Here is a 12,213-nt window from a genome sequence, read left to right on the forward strand (position 1 = left end):
AGTATTCATCTTTTCTGGATATACACCCAGGAGTTGGGATTGCTGGATCATATGGTAACTCTATTTTTAGTTTTTTCAGTTCAGTTCAGTTCAGTGGCTAAGTCGTGTCCTACTCTTTGCAACCCCATGAATCGCAGCACACCAGGCCTCCTTGTCCATTGCCAACTCCTGGAGTTCATTCAAACTCATGTCCATTGAGTTGGTGATGCCATCCTGCCATTTCATCCTCTGTCATCCCCTTTTCCTCCTGCCCCCAATCCCTCCCAGCATTGGGAAAAAGAGTCTTTTCCAGTGAGTCAACTCTTCGCATGAGGTAGCCAAAGTACTGGAGTTTCAGCTTTAGCATCATTCCTTCCAAAGAACACCCAGGGCTGATCTCCTGTAGAATGGACTGGTTGGATCTCCTTGCAGTCCAAGGGACTCTCAAGAGTCTTCTCCAACACCACAGTTCAAAAGCATCAATTCTTCGGCACTCAGCTTTCTTCACAGTCCAACTCTCACATCCATACATGACCACTGGAAAAACCATAGCCTTGACTAGATGGACCTTTGTTGGCAAAGTAATGTCTCTGCCATTGAATATGCTATCTAGGTTGGTCATAACTTTCCTTCCAAGGAGTAAGCGTAGGCAACCTCTATGCTGATCTCCATAGTGGCTGCAGCAGCTTACGTTCCCACCAACTGTGTAGGAGGGTTCCCTTTTCTCTACACTCTCTCCATCATTTATTATTTGTAAACTTTTTCATGATGGTCATTCTTTTTCATGATGGTGTGGTGATATTACATTATAGTTTTGACTTGGGCATTTCTCTAATAGCAATATTGAGCATCTCTTCATGTGACTTTTGGCTATCTGTATGACTTCTTTGGAGAAATGGCTGTTTACATCTTCTGTTCGTTTTTGATTGTGTTTTTTTCTTTTTTTTCCTATTGATCTGTTTGTACATTTTGGAAATTAAGCCCTTGTCAGTTGCATCGTTTGCAAATATTTTCTCCCTTCCTGTAGGTTTATGGTTTCATTTTGTTTATGTAAACAAAATGTTTACCTTTGTTTATTTTGTGTAAAAACCTTATAAGTTTGATTTGGTTCCACTTGCTTATTTTTGCTTTTATTTCTTTTGCCTTATAAGACCTAAGAAAACATTGATGCAATTTATATTAGAGAATGTTTTGCCTACATTCTTTTCCATGAGTTTTATGGTGTCATATCTTATATTTTAAGTCAAGCCATTTTGAGTTTATTTTTGTGTGTGGTGTGAGGGTGTGTTCTAATCTCATTGATTTGCATGAGACCAACCAGCTTTCCTAACACCACTTGTTGAAGAGACTATTTTTTTCCTCCATTATATAGTCTTTCCTTTGTTGAAAATTAATTGACCACAGGTGTGGGGGGTTATTTCTGGGTTCTCTATTCTGTTCCATTTATCCATGGGTCTGTTTTTATGCCAGTACCATGCTGTTTTGATTACCATAGATTAATAGTATTGTCTGAAGTCTGAAAGGTGTGCCTTCTGCTTTTTTTTTTTTCCCTCACAGATTTGTTTTAGCAATTCTGGGTCTATTGTGGTTCCATATAAATTTTAGGATTATTTGTTCTAGTTCTGTGAAAAATGTCATGGGTAATTTGATAGGGATCACATTAAATCTGTAAGTTGCTTTGAGTAGTATGGCTATTTTAACAATATTGTTTCTTCCAATCCAAGAGTATGGAGTAGCTTTCCATTTCTTTAAATCATTTTTAATTTCCTTCATCAATATTTTATAGTTCTCAGCATGTAAATCTTTTAGCTCCTTGGTTAGGTTTATTCCTAGGTATTTATTACATGCATTATTGAAAGGGATTTTTTTTTTTCCTTTTCTGATACTTCATGTTAGTATAAAGAAATGCAACAGAGTTCTGCAACCTTGTATCCTGCTTCCTTGCTGAATTCATTTATTAGTTCTAATAGTTTTTGTGTGGAGTCTTTAGGGTTTTCTATATAGAGTATCATGTCATCTGCATGTAATGACAGTTTACTTCTTCCCTTCCAGTTTGGATCCCTCTGTTTCTTTTTCTTGTTTCATTGCTGTGACTCAGACTTCCAAAATATGTCAAATAGAAGAGGTGAGAGAGCATCCTTGTCTTGTTCCATATTTCAGTGGGAAGGCTTCCAGCTTTTCACTGTGGAGTACTATGTTGGCTGTGGGTTTGTCATAAATAGCTTTTATTGTGTTGATTTATGTTCCCTCTATACTCACTATGGTGAGAGTTTTGATCATTAATTAATGTTCAATTTCATCAGATGCTTTTTCTGCATCTGTTGAGATTGTCATATGGTTTGTCTCTTCTTCAGTTGATGTGGTGTATGTATCACATTGATTGATTTGTATATGTTGAACCATCCTTGTGACCTTGGGAGGAATCCAACTTGATCATGGTGTTTGATCCTTTTTGTGTACTGTTGGATTCTGTTTGCTAATACTTTGTTGAGGATTTTTGCATCTGTATTCATCAGAGATATTGGCCTGTAATTTTATTTTTTGGTAATGTCTTTGTCTGGTTTTGAATCAGGGTAATGGTGGCTTCACAGAATGACTCTGGGAGATTTCCCTCCTCTTCAGTCTTTTAGAAGATCTTGAGAAGAATCAGTATAAGTTCTTTCTTATATCTTTGTTAGAATTCCCTAGTGAAGGCATGCAATCTGGAATTTTGTTTGTAGGGAGTGTTTTTTTTTCATTACAGATTCTATTTCACTTGTAGTAATTGGTCTGTTCACATTATCTGTTTATTCTTGATTCAGTTTTGGTAGGCTGTATCAACAATAAAATTTTCAATCTCACATTATCTACCTTTTTTTAACAAGTTAAATAGTCTAAACTTGCTAGTAGTGACACTTTATGCCAATAGGCTGAGTAAAGTGTGTTTTAAAAGATATACTTGTTAATAAGTGCTGTTGATACAAAGTATGGTACTGAGATGAATATTAAATAATTTTCTGTGCCCCCCCCCAATTCTGTTAAATTTGCTATATGTAGGAGAAGTGAGACTTTGTTTTTGTGCTTTTCCATAGTTCCTTCTGGGTAGGAAAAAGCTAGATCACATCCTGAAATTCTGAAATGTGTAGGACCATCTAGACTTGACTAAAAGTTGTAGAGACCTTTAAGATAGTGCCTTTTCAAACTTTCTTAAAGCAGTGGAACTGTTACCTGCCTCCCAAATGGAATCTTAGGTAGTACTGTCTATATAGATACAAAACGTATTTTATCAGTATAAATATAAATGTTTACATTTGTGACATTTACTTAAAAAGGTAGTGAGAACAGTAATGGTCTTTTGAAATTTTAAAAATTAAATATTAAAGATACTTGTTACATTCTTATATCATCAAATTTCCAGTATGTTTGTATATTTTTATTGTATAATATAAAAATATTTTTGGTTTACCACATAAACAAGTGCAAATGGGATATTTTCAGCTTGCTTTTGCAAGTCTTAGGTGACCAATATGGTCAACTAAGTCAACCCAGACACTAGTCAAAAAAAGAACAATAGAAATGGTAAATCACTAGCCAACTCTGACCATCTGCTTGCATTTTAATTTTACTTTTTATTTCTTTATGGCAGTATAATATACTTTTTTATGGCAGTATAATATACTTGTAGTAGAATTCATGTATCATCATAGTACAGTTTGATGAATTTTCAAGTACTGAACACATTCATGTAACCGGTCACCAGATCAAAAAACAGAGCATGAACAAAACCTCAAAGTCCACGCACATCTCTTATTTCTAGTCATTGCCGTTCTAAGAATCACCACTGTCTTGTTTCATTTACTTCCATTTTAAAATGTGAATATAACAGTTAAGTGTGAATATAACAGTTCCAAAGTTAAAACAACCACAAAAAATTGCAACAGAAGTTTTCCATCAAAACATTACTGGTTTACTTGTTATTAGCTGACTGAATATTCTGCCCTGATGGAAGCATGTGCTGGGCACATGTTCCTCAGTCTTACAACTGTTTTTATTTAAATACTTGTCATACGTGCTCTGATAGTCTGCTTGCACTGTTTTCAGTAAGTAGATATGGATACTTTTAAAAGACAAGTGTAGAGCTACAGCTTTTCTAATCAGTGATACATTATAGGTGGTTCATTTATATACAGGATGGCCAGAGAAACTTTTTTCTAAGATATGCATGAAAACAAAGCCAGAGGAAAGAGTTATCACTCTGCTCTTCATATTTTAAAATGAAAATTCAAACATCTGTGGAACCTATGGTTTTCTCTGAATGAAAATCAGAGCAGTTTGAAAACTTCTCCTGTACATTATAATAAAACTCAGAAATAAAAAACATATCGCTGGAAATAGAAACTCTAATATGATCTCGGAAATTATATAAAATTAAAATTTTTTGGTCTTATTTCTTAAATATTCTTGATTCTGAAATAATTTGGTGAATCAGTTACTAGAAGAGTAAAGAGTATGACATTACTGTCTTTGGTCTTGGATTCATATTTCCAGCCTTGCCAGTTACCAGCTGGGTGACAATGGACAATTAGTACCTCAAAGCCTGTTTCCTCTTCTTTAAAATGACATCATTTGATGATCAATTGAGATTATGTGTAGTGCCTAGCATACTGTTGCAGTTCAATGAGAAGTAGCAGCTCTGTGGTTCTTATCACTTTTTATTTCAATACTGTTAATAGTCAAATTATAATAAAGAACCTGAAGGCATAAATACCTTTTGGCTATGAAGTATAAAATTTACCTAGTATTTACAAAAGTACACTGGAAAATTTCAAATCAGAGTCTGAGCTTGGATTAAGAACTTAAAGTATCAGCGGCTTCCTTTGTTTACCATGCGTCTTCAGCCATAAGCAGGCTCAGTTTAGGTGATAACAGTGTCAAAGATTTTTATCTCTTTTTTTTTTGATAATACTGTTCATGAAACTTGTGCTTTACTGTCTTAAAAAGGTTGGTAATTATAAAATGATGGTCAGATCTAGCCTTTTGCTTGTTTTCATTTGTCTCAAGGGCAGGGACCATTTTGTGCCATGGTTGTATGCCTGGAGCAGTCACAGGAGGACAGTGTTGTTTCACAACCAGACCCCTGCCTCTGCCCAATAGGTTCTGACACTTCTCTGCCTCTTAAATTGGAAAATATAGTGGGTTTTTGACTTGTGGTAATGTATAAAATACATGCAAGAAGTCAGCCCTTTTCTCTCTATAAAATGCATAAAAAGATTTTAACATAGAAAGGACCTGAGAAAATATTTGAAGAGATAATAGCTAAAAACGTCCCAAACGTGGGAAAGGAAATAGTCAGCCAAGTTCAGGAAGCACAGAGGAGTCCCAGGCAAGATAAACCCAAGGAGAAACATACCAAGACACATAGTAATCAAACATATAAATTAAAGACAGGTAAATTATTAAAAGCAACAAGGGAAAAATGACAAATAACATACCAGGGAACTCCCATTAGGCTATCAACTGATTCCTCAACAGAAACTCTACAAGCCAAAAGGGAATGGCATGATATATTGAAAGTGATGAAAGGGAAGAACCTACAACCAAGAATACCCAGCAAGACTCCTTCGGGTTTGATGGAGAAATCAAAAGCTTTCCAGATAAGCACAAGTTAAGAGAATTCAGCACCACCAAACCAGCTTTACAACAAATGCTAAAGGAACTTCTTTATGCAGGAAACACAAGAGAAGGAAGAGACCTATGGAAAGTAAATCCAAAACAATTAAGAAAACGGTAATAGGATCATACATATCAATAACTACCTTAAATGTCAATAGATTAAATGCACCAACTAAAAAACAGACTGACTGGGTGGATGAAAACATGTGCATGTATGCACTTCCACTTACCACATCACTCTGCTTGACACACCCCTGTTGTATGTAATTATTTTATTTTGTTAAGTTGATCATGTTCCTATTATGGTTGCAATTGTAATTACCTTTTATATTTTGTTTGGCTATTGACTGTGAAAACTGATAAATATCTTTTATGATTATGGAACTATTACTTAATATCATTGTATCATGATTGGTCAACAGAAAAATAATAGAACTCTTTATCACCAAAAATAGGATCTAATAGAAAAACCTGTAATCACTTTTTAAAATCCAGATGCATATCAGAATGATCTTGAAATTTTTTGAAAAATACAAATGCTCAAGTATTACTCTTTTTCTCCAGAGTTCCAGAGATGTTTCTGATGAGCAATCATGTTTAAAAACAACATGATGATCTTTTACTTTCATCTAGTGTGTTTCACTTTTTCTATTTCATATTCAGTGCTCCCTTTTCATTTAGTTTATGTTCTCCAATTTCTCCATCTCTTCTTTTTTTTTTTTGATGTTCTTTCTCAAGCCTTTATCAAGTATAGTAGAAAAGTTTTTGTATACATATATATAAATACATATATATATTTTAGAAAACTTATGAATTTTTGCCTAACTAAAAAGTTTATGACATTTTGATTCCACTTGTTTGACTTAGTATGAATAGAATGTTAGATTTCTAATTAAAGGGCTTCCCTGGTGGCTCAGACAGTAAAGAATCTGCCTGCAGTGTGGAAGACCTGGGTTCAATCCCTGGGTTGGGAAGATCCCTAGTATTCTTGCCTGGAGAATCTCCCAGGACAGAGGAGCCTGGCAGGCAACAGTCCATGGGGTCGTAAAGACAGAGACTGGTCTACAGTCCATGGGGTCACAAATAGATAAAAAATAGATAATGCAATAAGCAACAGAAGTTTACTGTATAACACAGGGAACTATGGTGAATATCTTGTAATAATCAGTGATGGAAAATAATTTCAAAAATAATATATGTGTGTTTGTATAACTGAATCACCTTGCTGTGCATCTGAAACATTGTAAGTCATCTGTACTTCAACAAAATATATATATATTAAAAAAAGGTCAACAACTATGAAATTATTTTTAATATCGGTTGGATTAATGATTCAAATTAGGAGACAGGTACCTTTCCCTTACTCTGTTTTCTGAGCAGCATCTAATGCTTCTCTACCATTTCTAATTTTTAACTTTTAGGTAATTTGCTTTTCCACATGTTTGCTCAGCTGTTAGTTTAAGCCAAAACCTCTTCTTCCTGGCGCCTCATGCCTGTTAAATTAGGTATGCACATTCAGTACTGTGATGCTGTTTCCCATTGGGATCATTTCTTTAATGCATACTCAGCAGATACTTAGGCATCCAGGTATTTCTCTAGAGGAGGAAGAATGTCTTCTGCCTTTTTCATTTCTTCATAAAATTAATTCTCTTCTCCCTTTGAGTCTGATAGATGGTTTGGGGGGGAAATTAGGCTTATTTTAGCAGGCAAGATTGTTTTCCTCAAGTCCTGCTGAACCTCCCTGGCACTTAACTGTTAGTGATTCCGAACTGGTGGTATCCCCCACTTTTTAAATGTATTTATCTATCTAGTTATTCGGCTGCATTGGGTCTTAGTTGCAGCCTGTGGGATCTTCTGTGGTGGCGTACGGATTCTCTGGCTGTGGTGCACAGGCTCTGGAGTATGCAGGCTTCAGGAGTTAGAGCACTCAGGTTCTCTGGTTGTGGCACATGGACTTGATTGCCCTGCAGCATGTGGGGTCTTAGTTCCCCGACCAGGAATCAAACCTGCATCCCTTGCATTGCAAGGTGAATTCTTAACCACTGGACCTCCAGGGAAGTCTCCTTCTTCACTTTTTTGTTTTTAGTTTATTTAAGCAAATGTATTGCATATTGGACAGGCTCCAAATAGCAATGGTGACCTGATGACCTCAAGCAGCAGATGGAAAGCTATTCCATTGTAAGGCATTCTTACATAATCACATGTGGTACTTGGCACCCTCTTACATTTAGAGTTGAAACTAGTTCCTCAGAATTTTATACTATGCAACTTACAGATTATATAAAGAGGAGGCTGTATATATGCTCTTTTATCTTTAGGCATTAATTAATGGTCATAGTTATCAAGAGAACAGGAGTCTGATCACCCTCTTTCTCTTGTTTTTTTACTTGTCTATAATGCTTTTATTTCTTCTAATTTTGAAAATTCTGTTAATAATGAAAAGTACAAAATGAGTAGGAAAATACTCATAAAAATCTTAGATCATCATTGTCATTAGATTCTTTGAATTCTTTTCTCCAGTGTTTATCAGTTGGTGGGAAGAGAAGGAGGTTGATAGGGGAGGAAAAGTGAACTGTGAGATGAGGTTCTCTGTTTTGGATAACTGGGTGACTGATCACGCCATAGCCAAAGTCTCAGATATTGGGAGCAGAACAGATTTTGTTGGGGAATGTAATTAATTCACTTGAGGATGTGATTTGCTTATAGAACAGTCTACATGTCTGTTAGGAAGTTCAGTGTTCAGAAAAGAGATAGAAGATAGATTAAACAGAAGACACAGGTTTGGGAGTCAAATGTTTATAGGCAATTACTAAGCAAAGGGTGTTAATGAAATTAACACCACCCCCACCCCCCCCCACACACACCCATAAAAAAGAGAAGTTTGGAAAAATAGAGCTGAAGATGGAGTCCTGAGATGAGCTATTTACCACAGAAGATGGAAAAGCAGCCATCAGAGCATTGAGAAGAACAAGAAGGTGTTATACAGAAGAAGCAGTCCCCGGGAGAAGAGCAGGGCCACATGTCTCACAGGGCAAAGAAAATTTTTCAGGCTGAAGAAAGTTAAAGGCTGGGTTTGTCTCCTGGGAAGTTATTATTTTTTTTTATTATAGCAGCTTTAGCAGGGTTTTGGAACACACTGGACTGCAAAGTTAAAGGATTGAATTTCAGTTGAAGAAATGAAGAATATTAGATGTTCGGTGGCTCAGGAAAGCAGAGAGAGAGGTGGGAGGGTGGGGTGGAGCAGAGGAGAGACAGAATCCTTGAAAACTTTTTGTGTCAGTTTGAGAAATTTAGGAATCGTTTTCTCTAGTGCAGAGAGGTTGTATAGGGATAGTAGGCAGAGATGATTTCACAGTTAGCCTGTCAGAACACATTTCATCCTGCTGAAAGAGTCCCTGAGCCTGCTGAGATTCACGCTGGCAGGCTATGGCCACCCATCACTAAGGTCTGTATTTCACTCTGTATCATGTCAGCATTGTCCTGCAGCCTTGTTCATCATGCTTAACAGATTAAGGGATGAACTTAGTGTTTTATGTTTCTCATGTGTTTGTGTGGTTATACTAGAGATTACATTTATCTCAACAGGTATTTCTTACGGACAAAGCAACAGTGACATTGAAGCTCTGCATCAGGCTTATTGTCACATAGCCCATTCTTTGGGAGATGCAGATGAACAAAGAACTGAGAGCAATGCAGCAGAAAATACCAAGAGCTCAACAAAAGATCATCCTCAAGAAAATGAAGGGTCCTCTAAGAACATCTCTACTACAGAGTCTGGTAAAAGTGTCTTTGTTTGAGCCTCTCTCTGAGCTGTTTTCAGTATGGTATAATTTAAATACAATTGGCTGTAGTAATGATTTCTCAGTATCTGAATTTAAAAGATTGTTTAAATAAATCTGGGAATTACTCTTTTTAACTATAAAGTTAGCATCGAAAATAGGTTAAAATTTTAATTCCTCCTCTAATATGCTTTGACCAAATTAAGAAATCTCTTGAGTATTTTCATATTTTTTTATACTTTTCTGTGAACATATACTAATGTTATTTTTTTTTAATGGAGAACAGTTTTGGGGGATCAACTAAATACATAATGTTTGTGGATATACCCATACACCTATACTTAGAGAGAAAGAAAGAAAGTAGATATATATTTCAAGTATAAATACCAAAGATTTGAAAATTCTACTGTTTCCAAACTTATTTTTTGGTACAAATAAGTTTACAGTGGGAACCTGGGATAATTATATGTATCATTTTGTTAACTATGTTAATCAGAGAAAATGTGGTTTTGATGGTATTAGATGTTAAATTAAGCAATTTCCATAACATTTTTGGTTGCTGTTTTAACTTTTGTTCCCTCAGATCTGCCCACAGTAGAGGAGCTGATGAAGCCTATCAGAATAGATTCCTTTGGGGTCAGTGGTTTTGATTTTCAACCTGTCAGGTATGAGTTTCTTGGAATGGATCGTGCAGGATTGTTTATTTGTTTATTGTTTTGTCACTGCAAACTTCTAGAATCATTTGTTCTACCGATTTTTCCCATTGAGGGCAGGAGGAGGAGGGGATGACAGAGGATGAGATGGTTGAATGGCATCACCAACTCAATGGACATGAGTTTGGGTAAACTCCAGGAGTTGGTGATGGACAGGGAGGCCTGATGTGCTGCGGTTCATGGGCTCGCAAAGAGTCGGACATGACTGAGCGACTGAACTGAACCTAACCATTCCTAGTGAATGATTAACAGGTAGCTGGTATGAGTCTACCTGTGAGTCATTCCTGTTTTCTTTTCCTATTAATCTTTCCTCAGTTTATCAAAATTCATCTAGTTCTAAAATAAAAAAATAAACAATTGCTACTAAAAAGTTGCTGCCATTAGGTGAGTAGTCTTAAAGCTTTTCACTGAAAGATAAAATCCCTTCAGCTCTAAGTAGCTCAGGGACAGCTGATTCGAACACTGAGAGCCAACATGAGTTTTATTCTGCGTGTGAGTCATACACTCACTTCTTTATAAACCAGTAAATTCTGCACTTAGTTACAGACTAGCTGTCATCTCCCAGGGTGAGATCTTGGTCACAAGAGAAATGGGCTTCACAAAAATCTCTAGCTACCGTACATTTTAATGACAGTTTTCAGGACTTGGCTGTCATTCACCAGCACAGAGAATCATATCACAGTCACCTAGTCGTAGGACACCTTGACATCCATGCAGCACCAAGAGTGTCACATCCGTTATCTCGTGAGGTCTCCATAACAGATAGGTCAGCATCTGTATCCCCACCGTTCAAGTGATGCACCCGAGGTAAGCAGACTTAACTGGCAGAGCTCTCACAGGAACCAGACGATGATGATGGCAGTAACAGCTAACATTTTAACCACGTGCTTACTGTGGACTAGGTGCTGTACAAAGCTCTTTACCTATCAGACTTTATTTAATTTTATAGCAATTCCATGAAGTCTATTCCATTATCATCCTCATTTCATAGATAAGAAACTGGGGATTAAAGAGCTTAAATTAATTTCTCAAGATCATATGGCCATGACCCAGGAACACACTCAAATTGTCGGGTTTTTGTCTCCATAAAATATTTCTGTGAAAAGCCTGTCGTCTGTTCCTGTATTCACTTGTTCATTTATGTTTTAACAAACAAGTTTTTGAGCCCCTCCTTGAACTCCATCTTCATCATGTAAATCCACTTGCAGTGATTTCTTGGTCTTTTTCCTACGTTTGTGCTAGTTGAGACAAAATTCAGTGTAGCTTATACTAAAACATCTGGTTTTGTTGTAAGTCATATCCAACTCTTGTGACTGTACCCTGCCAGGCTCCTCTGTCAATCGGATTTTTCATACAAGAATACTGGAGTGGGTTGCCATTTCCTTCTCCAGGGGATCTTCCCGACCTTGGGTTGAACCCTGGTCTCCTGCATTGCAGGCAGATTCTTCACTGACTGGGCTATTAGAGAAGCCCATCTACTTGAATACTAAGTCTAGATTCTTCCACTGATCTGCAGTGCTAGTTAATAGTTTTAAAGGGCAGTTGTGCTCACATAATCATTGCTGTTTTGGGCTATGCTGGTGTTACTGAAGAGGTTTTTTTTGTTTCTTTTTACATATCTTGTGTCTCTGTTGGCTTCAGTTCACTTCAGTTGCTCAGTCCTGTCCAACTCTTTGCGACCCCATGGACAATAGCACGCCAGGCCTCCCTCTCCATCACCAACTCCCGGAGTTGACCCAGATTCATGTCCATTGAGTCAGTGATGCCATCCAACCATCTCATCCTGTCGTCCCCTTCTCCTGCCCTCTGTCTTTCCCACCATCAGGGTCTTTCCAAATGAGTCAGCTCTTCGCATCAGGTGGCCAAAGTATTGGTGTTTCAGCTTCAACATCAGTCCTTCCAATGAACATCCAGGACTGATCTCCTTTAGGATGGACTGGTTGGATCTCCTTGCAGTCCAAGGGACTCTCAAGAGTCTTCTCCAACACCACAGTTCAAAAGCATCAATTCTTCGGCACTCAGCTTTATTTATAGTCCAATTCTCACATCCATACATTACTACTGGAAAAACCATAGTCTTGACTAGATGG

At 37.0% G+C, this 12,213-nt stretch overlaps 1 protein-coding gene across 4 annotated transcripts in view; it reads left to right on the forward strand.

The window, feature by feature from the left end:
- Positions 1 to 12,213, forward strand: part of CEP162 (centrosomal protein 162) — a 93,668-nt gene that overhangs the window by 34,103 nt on the left and 47,352 nt on the right. For all 4 annotated transcript variants that reach the window (XM_055535569.1, XM_055535570.1, XM_055535571.1 and 1 more), the window contains 2 exons: positions 9,217 to 9,408; positions 9,994 to 10,075. In XM_055535569.1, the coding sequence (XP_055391544.1) occupies positions 9,217 to 9,408; positions 9,994 to 10,075 (274 nt within the window). The remainder of the gene's footprint in view (positions 1 to 9,216; positions 9,409 to 9,993; positions 10,076 to 12,213) is intronic.

Source organism: Bubalus kerabau, chromosome 9 (genome assembly GCF_029407905.1).
Source record: "Bubalus kerabau isolate K-KA32 ecotype Philippines breed swamp buffalo chromosome 9, PCC_UOA_SB_1v2, whole genome shotgun sequence".
NCBI classification, from domain to species: Eukaryota; Metazoa; Chordata; class Mammalia; order Artiodactyla; family Bovidae; genus Bubalus; species Bubalus kerabau.